Here is a 16,845-nt window from a genome sequence, read left to right as displayed (position 1 = left end):
ATATATTCAGGATGGAAAACATAACAGGAGCACCCATCACCTTTACACAATAACTCCACAAAGCATGTATGATGCATTCATCTATGCATTTGTGTTTTTACCAATTTTACAGTTTGATATAATTTCCCTTAAATACTGTATATAATTAAAGTTCTTTTTCTACATTTTGTTAAATTGATATTTGACTAATGTACAAAGAAGAACAAGAGATTTCCTGAGAATTAAACCTGTGCTTATCCAACTTAGAATGACTCATCAAACCAGAGTTGAAAGGCATCTGACTAACTCACACAGGAAATATGGTGCATTAGAGAACTTTTTGAGAAACATCCCGTTCAACTGTCTGCAGTGAAGATCAAACTGCCCGCCATACCTGATGGAAAGGGTCCTTCCTCATGTTTCGGCTGGCCAGCGGCTCATCAAAGGGGAACACCACAGAGTAGTTTTTAGCGTACGACTCATGGCTCCTCTCTCTGATCCAGCGTTTGTTGTCTGTCAGCGAGTTGTGGAAACGTCTAAGGGGGGGGATTCAAAAGATTAATGATCATTAAAAGTCACAATCGTTCAGACTTCATTAATTAAATCCTTATTATCATTCCAGTGACTGCTGCCCTTTGATAACATCAGAAGGTCAACATCATGTTCGGCTTTTGTAGAGTTGCACCGGAGCTGTTAAAACTTCCTGTGGTAACTGCCACTGCTCGTGACCTTCATGTGTTTCCATACAGTCTTTGTGCACTAATGTACCTGATGTCGTATCCATACATATCCCTTTCAGGGCGGCCGTGTATGATCCAGTGAGCCAGCTCTCTACCACACCCACCTCCAAGCATCATACCTGCCATGAAAAGAGCAAAGATGACACAGAAACCGTTATGAGCAGCACAACCAGCTCTTTACAGAAAACACTTTAAATATACTACTGAGGAAACTAGTTCTTTTATGTATTAAACATCAAGTCCAGCTTCTTGAACACAAGTTTTTCCTTTTTAGTCCGTCTTTATAAACAATTCTTAATTAAATATCTTAGCTTTAATCACTAAAGATGATTTCCACTATCGTTAAATGTCCATCCTAAATCTCCAGAGGTGACAGCACTATTTTAGACTGGTGAGATGATAAAATACGTCATCTTGGGCAGAGACGTTCACATTTTATTAATTGAATGATTCAGCAATCAATTAAAAAGAAGTGACAAATTAAATGATAATGAAAATAATGGTTAGTAGCAGAATGAACACAGTTTTTAATCCGATTATCAGAGATTATTGGGCCCACTGCACAAGAGAAGAGAAGAGAAGAGAAGAGAAGAGAAGAGAAGAGAAGAGAAGAGAAGAGAAGAGAAGAGAAGAGAAGAGAAGAGAAGAGAAGAGTTTTTGTCCTCTGCTACAGCCTCTACATGTCATAACCTACAGAGGATTGTTTTGACCTTTGTTCCATCATTTGACCCTCGCTCACAGCTGCCCCTGAGCAATCTGACCTCATCAGCTGCACCCAGCGGCCGCAGCGTTCTGTTTATTTCAACTCCACCGACCAACAAACACTGGCAATTCAATATTTCATCCATTTGGTCCCAAAACTGCTGGCTTAATGAGCTGCTCCCTTTTAGCAACCCCCTTCTTGTGCTGTGTTGCTGGTAATTTGCATATATCATATGTCTGTGTGCGTGCGTGCGTGCCTGTGTTCCTGCGCGTGCACATGTACACACCCACCCTGCATGTGCTGCGAGCACAACATCAATATGCAGCTGCACGAGCAGGGTGTCCTTGCATCCCTCCTTCATCCCTCCATCTCCACCTCTCACAGCATCCCCTCTCCCTCCGTCTCTCAGCGCTTCACTCATCTTGCGGGCACTGTCACTCCGGGTCAAGCCTGGGTGGACGTTTGAATGGCGGGCGGCAAGGATGGATGGATGGATGGATGGATGGGTGGATGCAGAGATGGAGAGATAGGGAGAGGAGGATGGCAAGGGGTGGGTGGTGGTGGTGGTGGTGGTGAGCAAGTTCTCCCACGATACTGTGGAGACAACCAGCAAGGCGAGGTGGCACTGATAAATGTCACCAAAGATAACCTTGCTGATGTGCGAGTGTGTGTCTTCGTGTGAGCCCTCATGCTTGTGTTTCCACTCATCACGTCACCCCCCCCTCTCCGACTTTGTACTTGCTATCGGTGTCTCACTCCATTATTGTTCATTTATGCTGTGCAAACATTTGTCGCTTTCTATGTCATTATTCTTCATTCCCTCTTCTCTCCTCTATATTTCTCTCAGGTAGTCTTCAGATACCTGCTCTCCCTCTTCTCCGACATTTGTATTTACAGCGATGTCCCTGGCAATTTAAAAGATGCTTTTAAAAAAAGGAGAGAAAACAAACACACTTGTATTCACTCCTCTTTACCATAGCAACCCAGTAACCATGTATTTGGTGATTTGAATGTGAAAAGACATTTAGGCATCTAGATACGGTCTACATTTAGATGGTGCTAAATCTGGTTGAACTACAGTTACTGCCTTGTGGTTGTATGCCTCCAACTATCAGCCAGGTTGGAGGAAAGATTCCTGAGGTAGCACTGAATAATGGCTGGAGGTGTTTTTGCAGTTTTATCAGTTCACCCTCAAGTCTAAGCGAACGCTTGTGCCAAATTTAAATAATTTCCTTAAGGCATTGCTGAGATATTGCAGTCACAAGAATGGAGTGTGAGGATATACTGACTGACACCTCAAAAACAGTTACAAATGTATCCCTTCTAGAGTCTCAGGTTCTGTTTAAAACTGCATTTTGGTAAATGCTCTTACCAACGCAATGTCTGCACATTTAGCCTGGAGCTGGAACTGCATTGACTTGTTGACAGGTTGGCTCTTGTTTGACCAAAGTTCAAACACACTGCTACCAACAAATAAATAAATGTATGTCCACCAAGCATGTACGTGCAGCATCTTGATTTCCTATCTCTCTCTCTCTGGAGCAGCTCCTCCACATCCTCTATTAAAGTGCAACTGTAACTAGATTGGGGAATGAAATCTTGTTGATTTTTGCTTCACTGACTATCCCCACAAAAAGCATGACGCCGGTGAACCCGATGGTTTTCTCAGCCTTCATAGAAGCCAATTTACTGTGCATCATAATGTTATAAAAAAGCCTCAGCTAGCTTTAATACCTAGGAATGTGCTGTATATGGCTGTGCTTATGAAGAAGACGGTGGTGCAGCTGGGTTAAAGGACCCAGTAGTTAAAAGCAATTAAAGAGTTATTCATTGCTTGGTGGCACAAATGAACTCCACCAAGTGAAACAAAACAACTGGGGGCTTAAAAAGTTACAGTGAACTCAATGATGGATTTTTTTCTTAATGTGAATCGATTTTTTCCCTCTGGTTTATGAATTATCTTCCATTTCTTGCCTTGCCTTGAGCCATATAAGCTGCTGGGGTTCGTGTGTGTTTGTGCGATGAAATGAATTGGACAGACTTTTCCCATGCCAGAAGGGACATAGTGACAAGGGGAAGAGAGAGTGACAGATATAAAGAGGAGGAATTACGGAGGACACAGGGAAAAGCAAATATTCAAGCAGCTCCTTTGATAAAAGTTTCTATTGTGTATTCGCATGGAATGAAGGTGTGTAAATCAGATATGTAAAAGGCATTGGACCACTGTTTTGCAGGGCTGGTGTAAAATCCCTTATCATAAAGGCACTGCTGCCATGTGTGGTATTATTGATGCTGGGTCCATTTCGATTAACTTAGTCCCAGCATGGCTTTAAAACATGATCTGGATGATGAGGGAGCAGCAAAATTTCCTCTACCTCCATTCAGATAGGAATGTTTGTTTTTATTTGCATAGAAAGACTGTTTATTTCAAAAGTGTGGCCATCATCATTATTCTTTCAACATAATAATATCAGCCATCACAACATCCCAAAGTTAAATGTTATGTTTTCCATTACCCATTTGTCTGACAAACAATCCCAAAATCAAATAACTTTATGTTGAGATAGACTAATCACTTAATATGAGCCCTTGTTAACTTGATTATGGATAGATGACTGACCTACAAACAGAAGCTGTTGAAGGAGTGCATTGTTGCATCATTGATTTAAAAAAAAAAAGAAAAAAAAGAAACATAGAAATGAGAACAACTACATTTCTGAGGCAAAAAAAATCAACCTACCCACAGGGATACCCCAGTGTTCATTACTTTACATATACTGTATATATAGAGAGACACCTCCTTGGATCTGATTATGTGCTAGCATTGACTTTTATTTCACTGCTATGCAGATGATACCCAACTATACCTCTCACTCCCACCAGGTGCCTCCAGTGTCAGCCCAGTTTTCAGCTTGTTTATCATTCATATCCACATGGCTGAAAAACACAACATTCAACTAAACCTTACTAAGACTGGTCATCAAGTATATTTTTGCCTTTAATTGATAGGATAGTTGACAGGGACAGGAAAAGGGGAGGCAGAGAGAGGGGGAATGACATGCAGCAAAGGGCCACATGGTTCGAGACTGGAACCACTGAGCTACACGACGCCCCAAGACTGGTCATCTTGATCATCCTGGCCAATAAATCTCTCCGCAAAAATATCGATGATGACCACCGGTTATCCTATCCCACACACTCCACTTCTGGTTGCACTGCTTTGCACTTTATGACACCAACGGGCTCACTATGCCACCATCAGTAAGTACAGGCTGTGGTTACTGCTTTCTGTGACTAATGCAATACTCTCCTAATGGGTGCTTTCCCATCTTCAGAGAAATCCTCACAGATGGTCCGGAATACAGCGGCAGATCTGATTTTTGATCAACCCAACAAAGGGCATGTCAGGCTGCTGCTGATTGACCTCCACTGTCTGTCCATGGCCATCCAAATCAAATTCAAGTCACTAATGCCTGTGCCCACAGACTGAGATCAGAGTCTTCACCCATCTGGCTGTATTCAATCACCAGGGCTTGTGCTCCATTGTCTGCCATTTCTATACCTGCATGCAAGGCAATCTGCTGAAGATGCAATTAAAGCAGGGCCTTCTCTCTTTTATTTTCAAGAATCTCAACAGCCCCTCCTCTCCCTAACACTTCTAACATCCTAAAATGCCTTAACTCATCTCATACTGACTGTGCACTTCTTTATATGATGTCCTTGTACTTTGTCTTATTGAACAGATTTAGTACTTACTCCACAGTCTGGAGTGTTGTCCCCTACTTGTAAGTCTCTCTGGATAAAAGCACCTGCCAAGAGAGTGGATGTAAATGCCATGTGTCACTTAGGACTCCACCTCTCTGCAGCTCCAAAGCCGTTGTCAAACTGTAGAGCTCAACCCTGTAATCATTTGCTCCTAATGCAGAAAAAAGCGCTTTCTTTCCAGTGTTTGTTAATACTAATGGCAGCTACTTTACCCTTTACACCCCCTCTTCCCATCTTTTTTTTTTTTTTTTTTTTTCAGATTGCTGCGATGCTCACGTCTGTCCCTGTCCAATGTCAGAGGTACGCTCATCTGTGAGTGGAGGCAGTGGAATGACTTGAGTTGTTGTTTGTACTTGCACGCATTTGTGTGCGTCCTCCGTGGACCGCAAAAGCACTCCATTATTCATTTGTACCTTGAGAGTATCCACAGAGATTGATGAAGGCTGGGTCAAAGTCTAGGAAAAACACTCTTCCACCATTTCTCCTCGCTTGTTTCCATCCTGTTTATTTACTTTCTTTGAAAATTCCTCTGACCTCTCTACCTCCATCACTTCACCGTTTCCTCGAGGGACAGCTCTAAACCACGAAGGACTTAAGAGAATACAAAGTTCGACAGCCTCTAGATGTCTTTACACTCCATCTGATCATCAAGCACTCTTCGTTTCTCTCCCGTTCTCTTATTTTGTTTCTTCAAAAGTCCCTCTCTTCCTTTTGATCTTTCTGCCCCCCCCAAGACACTCACCAGCACTGTTGAAGCCACATCCCAGGAAGTAACCTCTGACCTCGGGCGCTTCTCCCATCAGCGGCTTATGGTCTGCTGTGAATGACTCTGAAAACAGACAGAAACTTTATAAATAGTAGTGGGAACTAATGCAGGACACACAAACTAACCACAGAGGTGAAACAATGTGCCTAATAATACTTGTCTTTTGTTTAAAAGCTCCAGTGACGTTTATGTGTCCTCCATGTCTTTCAAGTCTTATAGTTAAGGGATACAGTCAACTCCTCAGAGAGGGACAAAGCCCGGCAAGCACATAAATATACACAGGAGTGCTATAGTTGTTCCATTGAGCTGAACTTAAAGGGAGCAAGTCAAGGTCAAGCACTTTTGCAACGACCACTCACTTGAGGCTAAAAATACACAGATGTATCTTATGGTGCACATGAAGATGTTTATTCAAACGCCGGATGAAAACACAGAAAGAAAACATATCTAACATTTAACCATAATCCTCCTGACCCAATCTAATATTCTGAAGGAGGAAATTACCACTGAATCTTCATATGTAGTATTTTTGCATTTTCTGATTTTTCTATGCTCTATCTTCAACCCCAGGTCCTCACGGTTCTCATAATACCTGGATCATGGTATGAGAGCGCTTCTTTAATGCCACCTCCTCACCAAGGAAACAGTCAAGGGCTCAGTAAGCTGACTATAAAAATTCATTGCTCAGTGTGGTGTACTTATCATGTAAATACGTTTGAAATAAAAAAAAAAGCCGTACAGCAAACTTCCCAGGGGTGAGATGTACAGCGACGACGTCAGGACTCTTAATTTCCACCTCCTCCGAGTTCCATCTCCCTCTGAGCTCCCACTTTATTGATTTTTGACCTTTTTCTTATTTTTTCCCAATGACAGTCTCTCTGCATTTCACCTCTCCTCCTTTATGTCTCCAATTATGTTGTCATCCATTGGTCTCACTCTCCCACTTAAATGTCTCCAGCTCCACATTTCTGTTTATACTTTGCTCTTTCTTTGCCTTTCTCAGATTTCTATTTTCTGTCGTCCATCTAATCTGTCTAGATGTGTGAGTGCATTGTGTCAAAGTCTCTTTCTTTCAGGTGTCACTTGTTTCAGTTCATAAAATCAACCACTCATCATTCGTACTCCAAACAGCTCAGCTGCATCACAATATGATGATGAAAAATCCAATATGATACTGAAACTCTTCAAGCAGCACAGCTACGGACCAGCTCACTCAGCCAACATGGCGCCGTGATACCGCCTGAACAAGGAGCGAGGCTCGAGCTAATCAAACCAACTCCTCTACAAACATGAAGCATATCCTGCTGGTTTATGTATTCATGAGTGCGAGCGGTATGGGAACCGTGAATAAGATATTTCATAGATGATACATTTCACTTTCAAATTAGAGGAAGTGTCATGGAAGTTGCTTGTTCCCTGATGTAATGCATAATGTTAACAGACATTTTCAAGAAGGGGCTGCGGGGCTCTCTCAACGCTTTTCTGTGGAATTGTTGTTATGTGTGAGTGAGCGTGTGTGCGCGTGTACCTGGTCCACAGACGGTGGACTTGATGCCAGTCTCCTCCAGCTTAGGGACTCTGTTGATTGCACCTTCAATATGCTGCATAAACACATCCCAGTCCAGGTCAAACAAACTGAAGGCAAACTTATCCGACACCTGGGATAGAAAAACACAGAAAAGCACAAAATTCTTAATTCCTGTCACCTTGAAAGTAGAAATAAATGAAAAAGTGTTTTTTTGACGCTGCCAAAAAAATTGCAGCCTCTTTTGGGGGGGTGTTATTACAGATCATTTCGTTTTTTTTTATACACATTTTCTTACAAAAAATACAATTTTTTATACCCATATTCACACCGATTTCACGTTTCCAAGAAAATGATGCATCGTGCTGCAAGAACACATCTTCATAAACAAGAAAAACACCTTCTGTTCCAATAATTAGAGGGAAATAATTGTGAGGAAAATGCAAATCAGTAACTACAAATGCACAGTGTCTATGTAGTCAATGGTGTGTTATTAATTTTTTGACCAAAATGCTCAACTCTGGCTCTTTTGTTCATATTTCCCATTAAATTAATCCATGCCTTTTTTCAGCGTTCAATGCGATGTACCAACTCACATTTACTGATGCACTCCTTTTTCTTTTTTCCTCCTCAATCATTGTTGATAAAAACAATAGTAACTTCAGTCCAAGTTAAACTATGATACAGTGCAGGTGCACAGCCCTGCCATAATATATTCTGTTAAGAGTCGGCTGAATCTACTCACTAGGGGAATCAGCATCTGACAAATCAGACCCTTCCCTCTCCTTGCTCGAGCTTTAATTTGCTCCCATCTGGACTTCTGCAACTCCCTCCTTGTCAACCGGGCCAAAATGTGGCCTTTAGCTCCTACAACTCATGCCGAGAAGGCGCAGCCCGCTTCTCCTTTTAAAGTCTCCCCTCCTACACTAATCTGGCTGACTCAGGGGTGCTCAAAATTGAAAAGTCCAGAACACCAGCTTGCGCTCGGTGATGCCATTTTAATCAGTCACGCATTCATCCCTATATCCTGACACTGATCTGATCAGCTCTGCACTCAAAACTTGACTTTCCTCAACCCACAACTCCCACTTCCCACAAAGGAAGGCTTTTTGAAATCACTACGGACAACAGCATCAACTTACCGCCTAACATTGTAAATGTGTTAATATAATAAATTCTTTAAGCTAAAACTCTGAAGTTAGACAAAAGAGCAAAGGGCATATTGAAGGGAGCTCCTGTCGCTCTACAATGAACGTCAATGGTGACGCTTTTCGGTTTTGATTAAGACTTGGGTGTCACATGGATGTGCGTGCTGACAGCAGCTGCTTTCATGTGAACAAAAATTCTGCATTATTACCAAGCACTGACACTCAAGACGAGTATCTGAAGAGCAGTGCTCTTTGTCCTAGACATCACACTTCTCTCAATCCCTCCCTCCAAAGCCATCGATCCTGCTCATCTTCACTCAGTAGGCATCCTCTATTCTCTCCCCCGTCTCCCTGCTAATTCTCCTTTCTGTATCTCCTCTCTTTCTTCCTCCATCCGCCTCAAGACATCAAAGCAACGCTCAGCTGCAGAATGAGAACAAAAGGAGCTGCTTTTGCACAAAGAAATCCTCTAAAATGTAAAACCACTGAGGAGTCTGTAGACAGGAAGGCAGCCAGACGAACGACAGAGTCATGAAGTCACTCAGAGGCAAGAAGATATTATCAGTGTCCTGCAAAAACCTGAGTCTCCTTTTATAGAAACTGAGACTGAAAATATTCTTAATTATTTACATTGAATTAACATCTATTTTGGTCTCTATCCTTTATTAGGCTTACATGACTTTGATATCTGTACTTGGCAATCCTCCCTTTGCATTTCTATAGCTCATTCTCACACATGAACAGGGAGACCTGATAGTGATCTTTACCTGAATAGTCTCGGATCACAGTGCTTTGGAAGAGAACAGATTTGAAGGCATAAATGGATGAAATGAAAGCCTGCCACCAAGCCAGTCAGCCCTGCTAATAAACTGCTCTTTTGAATGGTTTTGAGAGGAAGTATATATCCATTAGCACCAAGACCACCTGATGAGTCAAAGCCTTTTAGGCCCCGTCCAGACGAATTCGTTTTTTTCGAATCCGGATAAATACTTTATCGGATTGGCCTCGCGTCCACACGGATCCGGCGTTTTCAGGGGGTGAAAACGGTATTTTTTGAAAACGGGTCCCAGAGTGGGAAAATTTGAAAACGCCGCCCCAGCGTATCCGTGTGGACGGCCAATACGGCTTTTTTCAGAAACGATGATGTCATGCCCCCCGCTGCTCTACCTGTAACCTGAGACACACACACACACGCACACACACACACCGCTGCAGCAGCTGCTGCACACTGACAGTCTATGCACGTAACAACAACAACGGCCGACTGCCGTCGGGTCGCTGCTGCGGCTGAATCGCGCCTGTTTAATCATCACTGATCATCATATTTACTCTGACACGACTCCCTGTCAACATTTAATCCCATGTTTGAGTTTGAATACAGCGGGGAACTTCTTCTTCTATTGAATTACAGCGGGGACCCCGTCTTCTTCAGCTGTCTTAAGTGTTTATGTGTGGCAGGCAGCGCTGCAGCGACACACACACTCCACACACACGCCTGCAGTATGTAGGTACTACAGCGTTTTGGGTCGTTTTCACTGGATCAGTGTGGACGCAGATATTTTTGAAAACGATGCCGTGTTTACGGAGATTTTTTTCAAAACGATTAAGAAAAAGATCGGATTCAGTGAAGCCGCGTTTTCGTGTGGATGGGGCCTTAGAAGGGATGAATCTCCAAAGTCAACCACCCCTTAAAGAGTCAGTCTGTGCATGGCAGATCTGCCCGTAGAGTTGATTTTTATTGCTGTCAAGGAATAGTTTGCATAATATCTTTTCAACACCATTTGTTATTTAAGCCTTTTATAGGCATGCCTTGGTTTAAATGTTCCAACAAAAGCAATTTCCCCTGTGTGTTGGCCCATGCAGGGCCTACAGCAGTTTTGCCATTACAGTATGTTCATCAGTCTATGTTGTAAGACGGTAATAACATAAGTAATTAGTTTCATCAGATGACAACACTATATGTTTTTTTTTTATAACTTGCCTTCCTCTAAAAACCCCATTGACAGGGAAAACAAACTTTTCTAACGTGTCATTATTTAATTGTGTATTTACAGCAATAGAAGAACGTTCACTATTTTACTTCAGTAATGAAGTCTATCACAGTTTTTCAAGTGTTTTTTGGGCCTTTATGTTTTTTATTGATAGGATAGTCAGAGAGAAACAGGAAATGGGGATACAGAGAGGGGGAATGACACGCAGCAAAGGACTACCAGGGAATTTGAACCGGGGCCGGCTGCAACTAGGACTATAGCCTCTTTATATGGGGCGCCTGCTCAACCCAGTGAGCAATACGACACCCCTTTCATTGCAAATTATTGATCAGTAATATTTTTTGATCAAGCCAGACTACCTGCACACATGTGGACCCACCATGATTTGTTGTGGGTTTACTGTCAGACTGTGTAGGCAGAGCAAAACACACACACTGATCCTTGTGTTTATAGTTTACTTACACAAAATTGAGTAATTCTGAATTATGACATTGCACTTGTGTAAAAGGAGCTCAGTACTTCCATCAACCTGTGTAAACACACACACAGGTTTATGAGTCCTGTTATGAATATAGTTTGACCTCCAAGCTAATGCAGCAATAAGTAATGAAGAACCAAGGAGAGAAACAGTGGGTAAATCAGAGATGAGGTCACGCTGAGAGAGAGAATGAGAAGTATATAAACGAGATTAAAGTTTATTCAGCTTCCTGATTGAAGTATTTGATTTTATGTCAAACAAGACAGACATTACGTCATGTCTCTCACTCACTCAAGGAAACGGAACGGTCGATATGCAAGGTTTCAGAGTGACAAAGCTATTGACAGAGAATGAGATGGTTAATCATTAGAAAATATTCAAACTTACCTCATCCCAGAAGACCGGGTTCTGTTCATAGCCACCCACCGACAGGGCGTCACCTTGGAGGCGCAGGTACACTGATGCATCATGGTCCCTGACATTTGGCATGTTCTGCAAACAGTAAGGACGGAGTGAGTGAATTCAAAATAACATGTAATGAAAAGGGTTGGGATAAATCCTTGAGACATATTCTGTAGCCGTGGATAGGAGACAAGGAAATGTGTCCTTTATCAAGATTTATTTTCTTTAAAAACAGATCGCTGTATATTCTCCCTTTATAACTCACATTGTCATATAGTATTTGCTGCGTCTTGGTAGTTAACACAGCAGTAGGGAAGATAACATCCTACACTACATGACCTTAACAGACCATAGCATTTCTTTACATATGGTATCACAGCAACTGACAAGGCATGAAATCGTGTTTCAAAAACACAGCAGAGGGAAACATCCATCCTGTTCCGCCCCAGTAAATAACCTTGTTCAAGTGTCTAATGAATAGTTACACTTAAAATACGTTCTGTCATTTGTATTCATTCATTGTCATGAGAGCTTTTCATTCCAAAGTCAATTAGCTCTCTGTGTACAAAACCAAAATACCAGTGAACAAGCTGACATTTGGAGAAGGACTTGCTACATTTAGTAAAAGCCAACCTGCTCCTTTCCTCTCTGCTCTGTGCGGCGTGCAGCCAGTCACTTTACTCCATGTGATCAATACTGAGTGCTGCAACGCACTGTTCTTCATCTTCTCACACAGATGAAAACAAACAGCAGTTACTATCAGTGAGCTGTTGTTGTTGTTTTTTTACTTAAAGGCACCACAGCCTTTTAGGGCAAAAAGTACATTTATGCACACACAGATCTGAGGTCAGCTTTGATGTTTGACCTGAAGTTTTCAAACCCTGGTAGGAGCAGATTTCCTCACGGCGTCTGAGTGTGTGAGTGTGTCATTTTGTGTGTGGGCTGATGTCAGTGTACATGATGTAGCAGTAATGCTGGTTAAGCTGCTCTGAAACCACATAACACAGCGAAGCTCTGACAGCCCGTCTAAAAGCACCAGCCTGTGGAGGATGAGCACAGTTATGCATGTGTACACTAACTTAATCTAACACACACACGCAAGACTGACAGTCACACAGTTATAGTGGATCATTATCACAGGCAATGTCAGACATATGTTAAGTCTGCACACAGAGCCCTCCCCCAAACACACACACACACACACACACACTAGGAACAATCATATGTACATACAAAACAATCCCCTTTTCTCCGACACAAACAGAAACACACCATTCCAACACGCGTTAATGCTCTCTGTTATTTAACTTTATATCACAGTGCCCCCTGTTGGTCATATAAACCTAATACATACTGATGAAGGAATTTCTGTCTCCATGGGGAAATTGAATGAACAATAAAAATCTAAATTGCCAGTCCATGCAGATGCCTGAATGAATAATAAATTGTAAATTATGCAAATTAGCCATACAACTGAATACATTATTGTCTGACTTGCTGGCAAAACATAAAAGCAGCATGACAACAGGTAAAAACAAGTGACACAAAAACATATGCGGCAGATGCCACAAAAACAAAAGCCTGGAGCACACCACAGAGTAAACACACAGTAAGAATACTGAAGATAAAGAATGAAACATTCAAAAATAACATAAGATACATGAAGGTAGAGCAGAATTTGTGGCACAGTTGAAACAATGCTGATTGCACTTGAAATAAAAGACATCATTTTGTTTGCCAAAGTTTCCCCTTTATCGCCTCCAGTGTCTCAAACAGAGAAAAGAAAGGGTGAAAGACCTTGCCTCGCCTTGCCGTCTTTCTAAACTCACTTTTTTCCTCAGGCAATTCCCAGGTATTTTGCTGCCTAATCTGTGTTATAGTGCACAACAACACTTATATTGATTGACTTATTTGGAAACTGAAGAAGATGCATTTACATTAGATTCATGCATTTGACAGATGCTTTCATCCAAAGCGACTTACAAATGAAGGACAACACTAAAGTCCCAGTATTTTTTATCCAGGTCTCCTACTGCCATAAGTATAATAGAGGGGTAAGAAGGGTTTGTACTACAATGCTGCATATCCTAAAACAGTTGTCACAAGGTTTAGGTTATAATAATAACATTACTCAAACAGATTCAAACAGCTTACAGTCTGCTTGAAAGTTTATAACTTTAAAGCATCCTGCTTTATGTAATAACAACAACATTTGTCTACACCTTTTTTTAAGTACCTAAAGTTAAATTTAGCAACTGATCATGAGAACTGAAAACAGAAACAGATGGAAAACAGATTATAGCTACCTCTAAAGTGTCTCAACAACTGTTGTTGGACTCAAAATCAGCATGCCATCAGGGCCTACATAACCGTGTGCCAACGAGTGATTTTCATTTTAGTGTAACGTGTTTAACCACAGTCAAGCTGTTTAGATACAACAGGTATTGGTCCTACCTGTATGCCTTCAATTCTCTCCGTCACCACGTAGGCGTGATGCATGGCTATGAGAGGAACCTTGACTCCGGCCATCTCCCCCAGCTTGGTGGCCCACACACCTGCACAGAACACACACACACACACAGACAAAAAGTGCAAAAGCTATTACAGTCTCTTCTTCACTTGCCGTGCTAGTGAGATCATTCAGTTAACGCTCTTGAATCTCACCTGCACAGTTCACCACACAAGGTGTCTCAATGGTCCCATGAGGGGTCTCCACCGCCTTCACCCTCTTCACCCCGAGGTCGTCTGCCCGCACTTGAATACCGGTCACAGGGCAGTTCTCGATCACCTGATTCCAGGAGGACAGCTACGAGTTAGTCACGTGCAATATGGGGAATCATACTGTTTGTATGTGCTGATCCACCCCTGAATGTAACACACAGAGGAGTAGCATGGCTAATCAGTTTCATCATAATTGTAATATCTGCCCTCTGAGCATGTAATATCCCATGTTTCCTTGTGTTCTCCAGTGCTGCTGTGAAGAAGGTGTGTCACAATTTGATAATTATTTACCATATTTCATATTCCTATTTCCATCAGATACAATAAACTGATGTAAAATTCTAGACAATGCTGTAAACATGTAAAGCAGTTTCACATTTCAGTTGGATGCTGCATTGTGAGGCTACCGGTAATTAAGCAATTGCAGGAGACTGTTTTGGAAAAAGAATAATAATACATATAATAATGATGAATTATTTGAGTTTATGATGATAAAACAGCAGACTGGACCTTACTTTTGCATAAAAATGCCCTACAACAGCACTGATCATCATAAGCACACAGACGGAGGAAATGTGACGGTGTGTTGCATTTACCGACTGCCGTTAAAGCTCTGGTCTGTTTGGAACAGCAATTAATGTTTAGCCGTTCACAAGGTTATGGCACGGCTATCTATTCGGTTCCGTTGTTCAGATAAGGTGCCTTTAAGTGTGCTATTTTTACAGTGTTATGTCATACACACACAGTCTACAAACTGGTCAAAGATGATTTCAACCTGCTGAAACAATGGCTATTGGGCTTTTTGAAAACCTGCAGCTCAAACTCCCAAACTTGTTCCAATAGAAAAAAAGACCACTGACTACATGACATTTGACAACTGAAAGTAAAGTGCACAGACATGTCTGCAACGCAAATCAAAACGTCCGTTGTCTAGGCTTTTAGGTGCAATTAAATGTTGTATTTTAGTTTTCTCGGGATAGTAAATCATTCTGATGTCCTCAAAATTACATATGCTATAACCTCTGAAGGGCAAGTGATCTTTATGTGGTTTACCAGACTGCACGGACAAATGTGGAAAGCCACAGTAATATATAACTTTCATATTCATGGTCCAAAAAAAACATGACAACTGTACAAATACACTTTACCGTGGCTCCCCTGGCGGATGCAGCTCTGGACAGGGTGGTGCAGGTGCCTGCTGGGTCCATGGTGCCGTCCTTTGGTACATACAGGGTTCCGTACAGATCATCAACGTTCATCAGAGGATACAGATCCTTGGTTTCCGCAGGTGACAGCACATGGGATTCGATACCGTAAACTTTGCCCAGCTAGAAAAAAAAGGATATGATATATTTTATATATGTTTCTGTGGTTTTTTGTCTCACCTGACAACCATTTATTCATCTGAACTTGTAACCACCTTTGTTTTGTACTGAATATAAACACATTTAAACACACCTTTGTCTCTTGTGACCCTGGAAAAGCAACTTTGTTGTGTTGAGTGACAGCCACAATGACAGCATATCAAGCTCTGAGGGTTGTCGATTGAAACGTTTTGACTGCTTTTTCATGGCTGGTTTGGTTTTACATGGTGCTTTAGTCAAGTGAACTTTGATTTTTTTGAAACACAAAAAATTTTAAGTAAACAGAGCATTTTCCCTCTCATGAGCCAACTCCCCCTGTTGAGCAATTAAAAAGCAAAATATCAACTTTGCATTTAAAAGCCCTGTGGAGTTAAAAGAGTAGATATGAAGCTGTTTCACCCCCCATTAACGTGCAATTCTTAAAAAACATGTTTATTTACTCCACAGGGGCAGCCTGTGGTGACTGGTGAGCGCACATTAGGTCTCAGTCAGGTAGTGGATTATAGTAAACAATGGGTTATTGTAAAACCTGAGATGACACGCACCAGCCAATAAATGTGATGCATCGCTTGCACATTAACTTCTTTTTGGGACTCCAGCTTTCTTTTGTGGAGCATTTGGGATTACAAAGAAAAAGCTAAGATTGCTATGGCACAAATAAGCACAAATTAATTTTACATAAATAAATATTTGCCCAGCTGTGGGATCAGACTTATTCAAATTCCACTAACTTCATTCTTTTGAATACAATTTGTATAATGATCTTGAAATAATGTGCATCTTTTTCGACGACACACCAGGGTACCCAGTGACACCTGCTATGTTGCTATGGAGACTATTTAAAGTTAGAACGGCTACATCTCATGACAGTTAATTACATAGTTAATCAACTTCTGCTCAATGCAGAAACAAACCACATTTCTCTACATCAGCTGCGTGTTGAAAAACATCTAGCAACAATGCCTGTCTGTCATAATGTAGCTTGGCATTCACAAATGTCAGCCAGTTCAACAACTTCATATAAACTGAGCATTCATTATTTCTTTGATAAAGTTTTTGATCTATTTCAAATGAATAACCTTGCTAAGAAAGACTATTTTCACTGACATTAGTCAACACTGCAACAGAAAATAAATGTATTCCAATCATTAAAGTTTATTTGAAAGTGTTAACTGTATTGAAACTACCACTGTGTGATATATTGTATTTTTGTACCCTGTTGTGCTTTGTTTTGTCCTTGTCTAAATGTTGTTTCAGTGTGAA

At 41.4% G+C, this 16,845-nt stretch overlaps 1 protein-coding gene across 2 annotated transcripts in view; it reads right to left on the bottom strand.

The window, feature by feature from the left end:
* The window catches only part of sardh (sarcosine dehydrogenase), a 42,669-nt gene that overhangs the window by 20,209 nt on the left and 5,615 nt on the right, over positions 1–16,845 (bottom strand). For both annotated transcript variants that reach the window (XM_083983218.1, XM_083983217.1), the window contains 8 exons: positions 15,367–15,546; positions 14,162–14,285; positions 13,952–14,052; positions 11,483–11,587; positions 7,482–7,611; positions 5,930–6,016; positions 748–838; positions 374–515 (listed from right to left, as the gene is read on the bottom strand). In XM_083983218.1, coding sequence (XP_083839344.1) covers positions 374–515; positions 748–838; positions 5,930–6,016; positions 7,482–7,611; positions 11,483–11,587; positions 13,952–14,052; positions 14,162–14,285; positions 15,367–15,546 — 960 coding nt within the window. The remainder of the gene's footprint in view (positions 1–373; positions 516–747; positions 839–5,929; positions 6,017–7,481; positions 7,612–11,482; positions 11,588–13,951; positions 14,053–14,161; positions 14,286–15,366; positions 15,547–16,845) is intronic.

Source organism: Trachurus trachurus (assembly GCF_905171665.1).
Source record: "Trachurus trachurus genome assembly, chromosome: 12".
In the NCBI taxonomy this organism is placed as follows: Eukaryota; Metazoa; Chordata; class Actinopteri; order Carangiformes; family Carangidae; genus Trachurus; species Trachurus trachurus.
The sequence above is the reverse complement of the archived record's forward strand: the minus strand, read 5'-3'. Positions and strand labels throughout refer to the sequence as shown.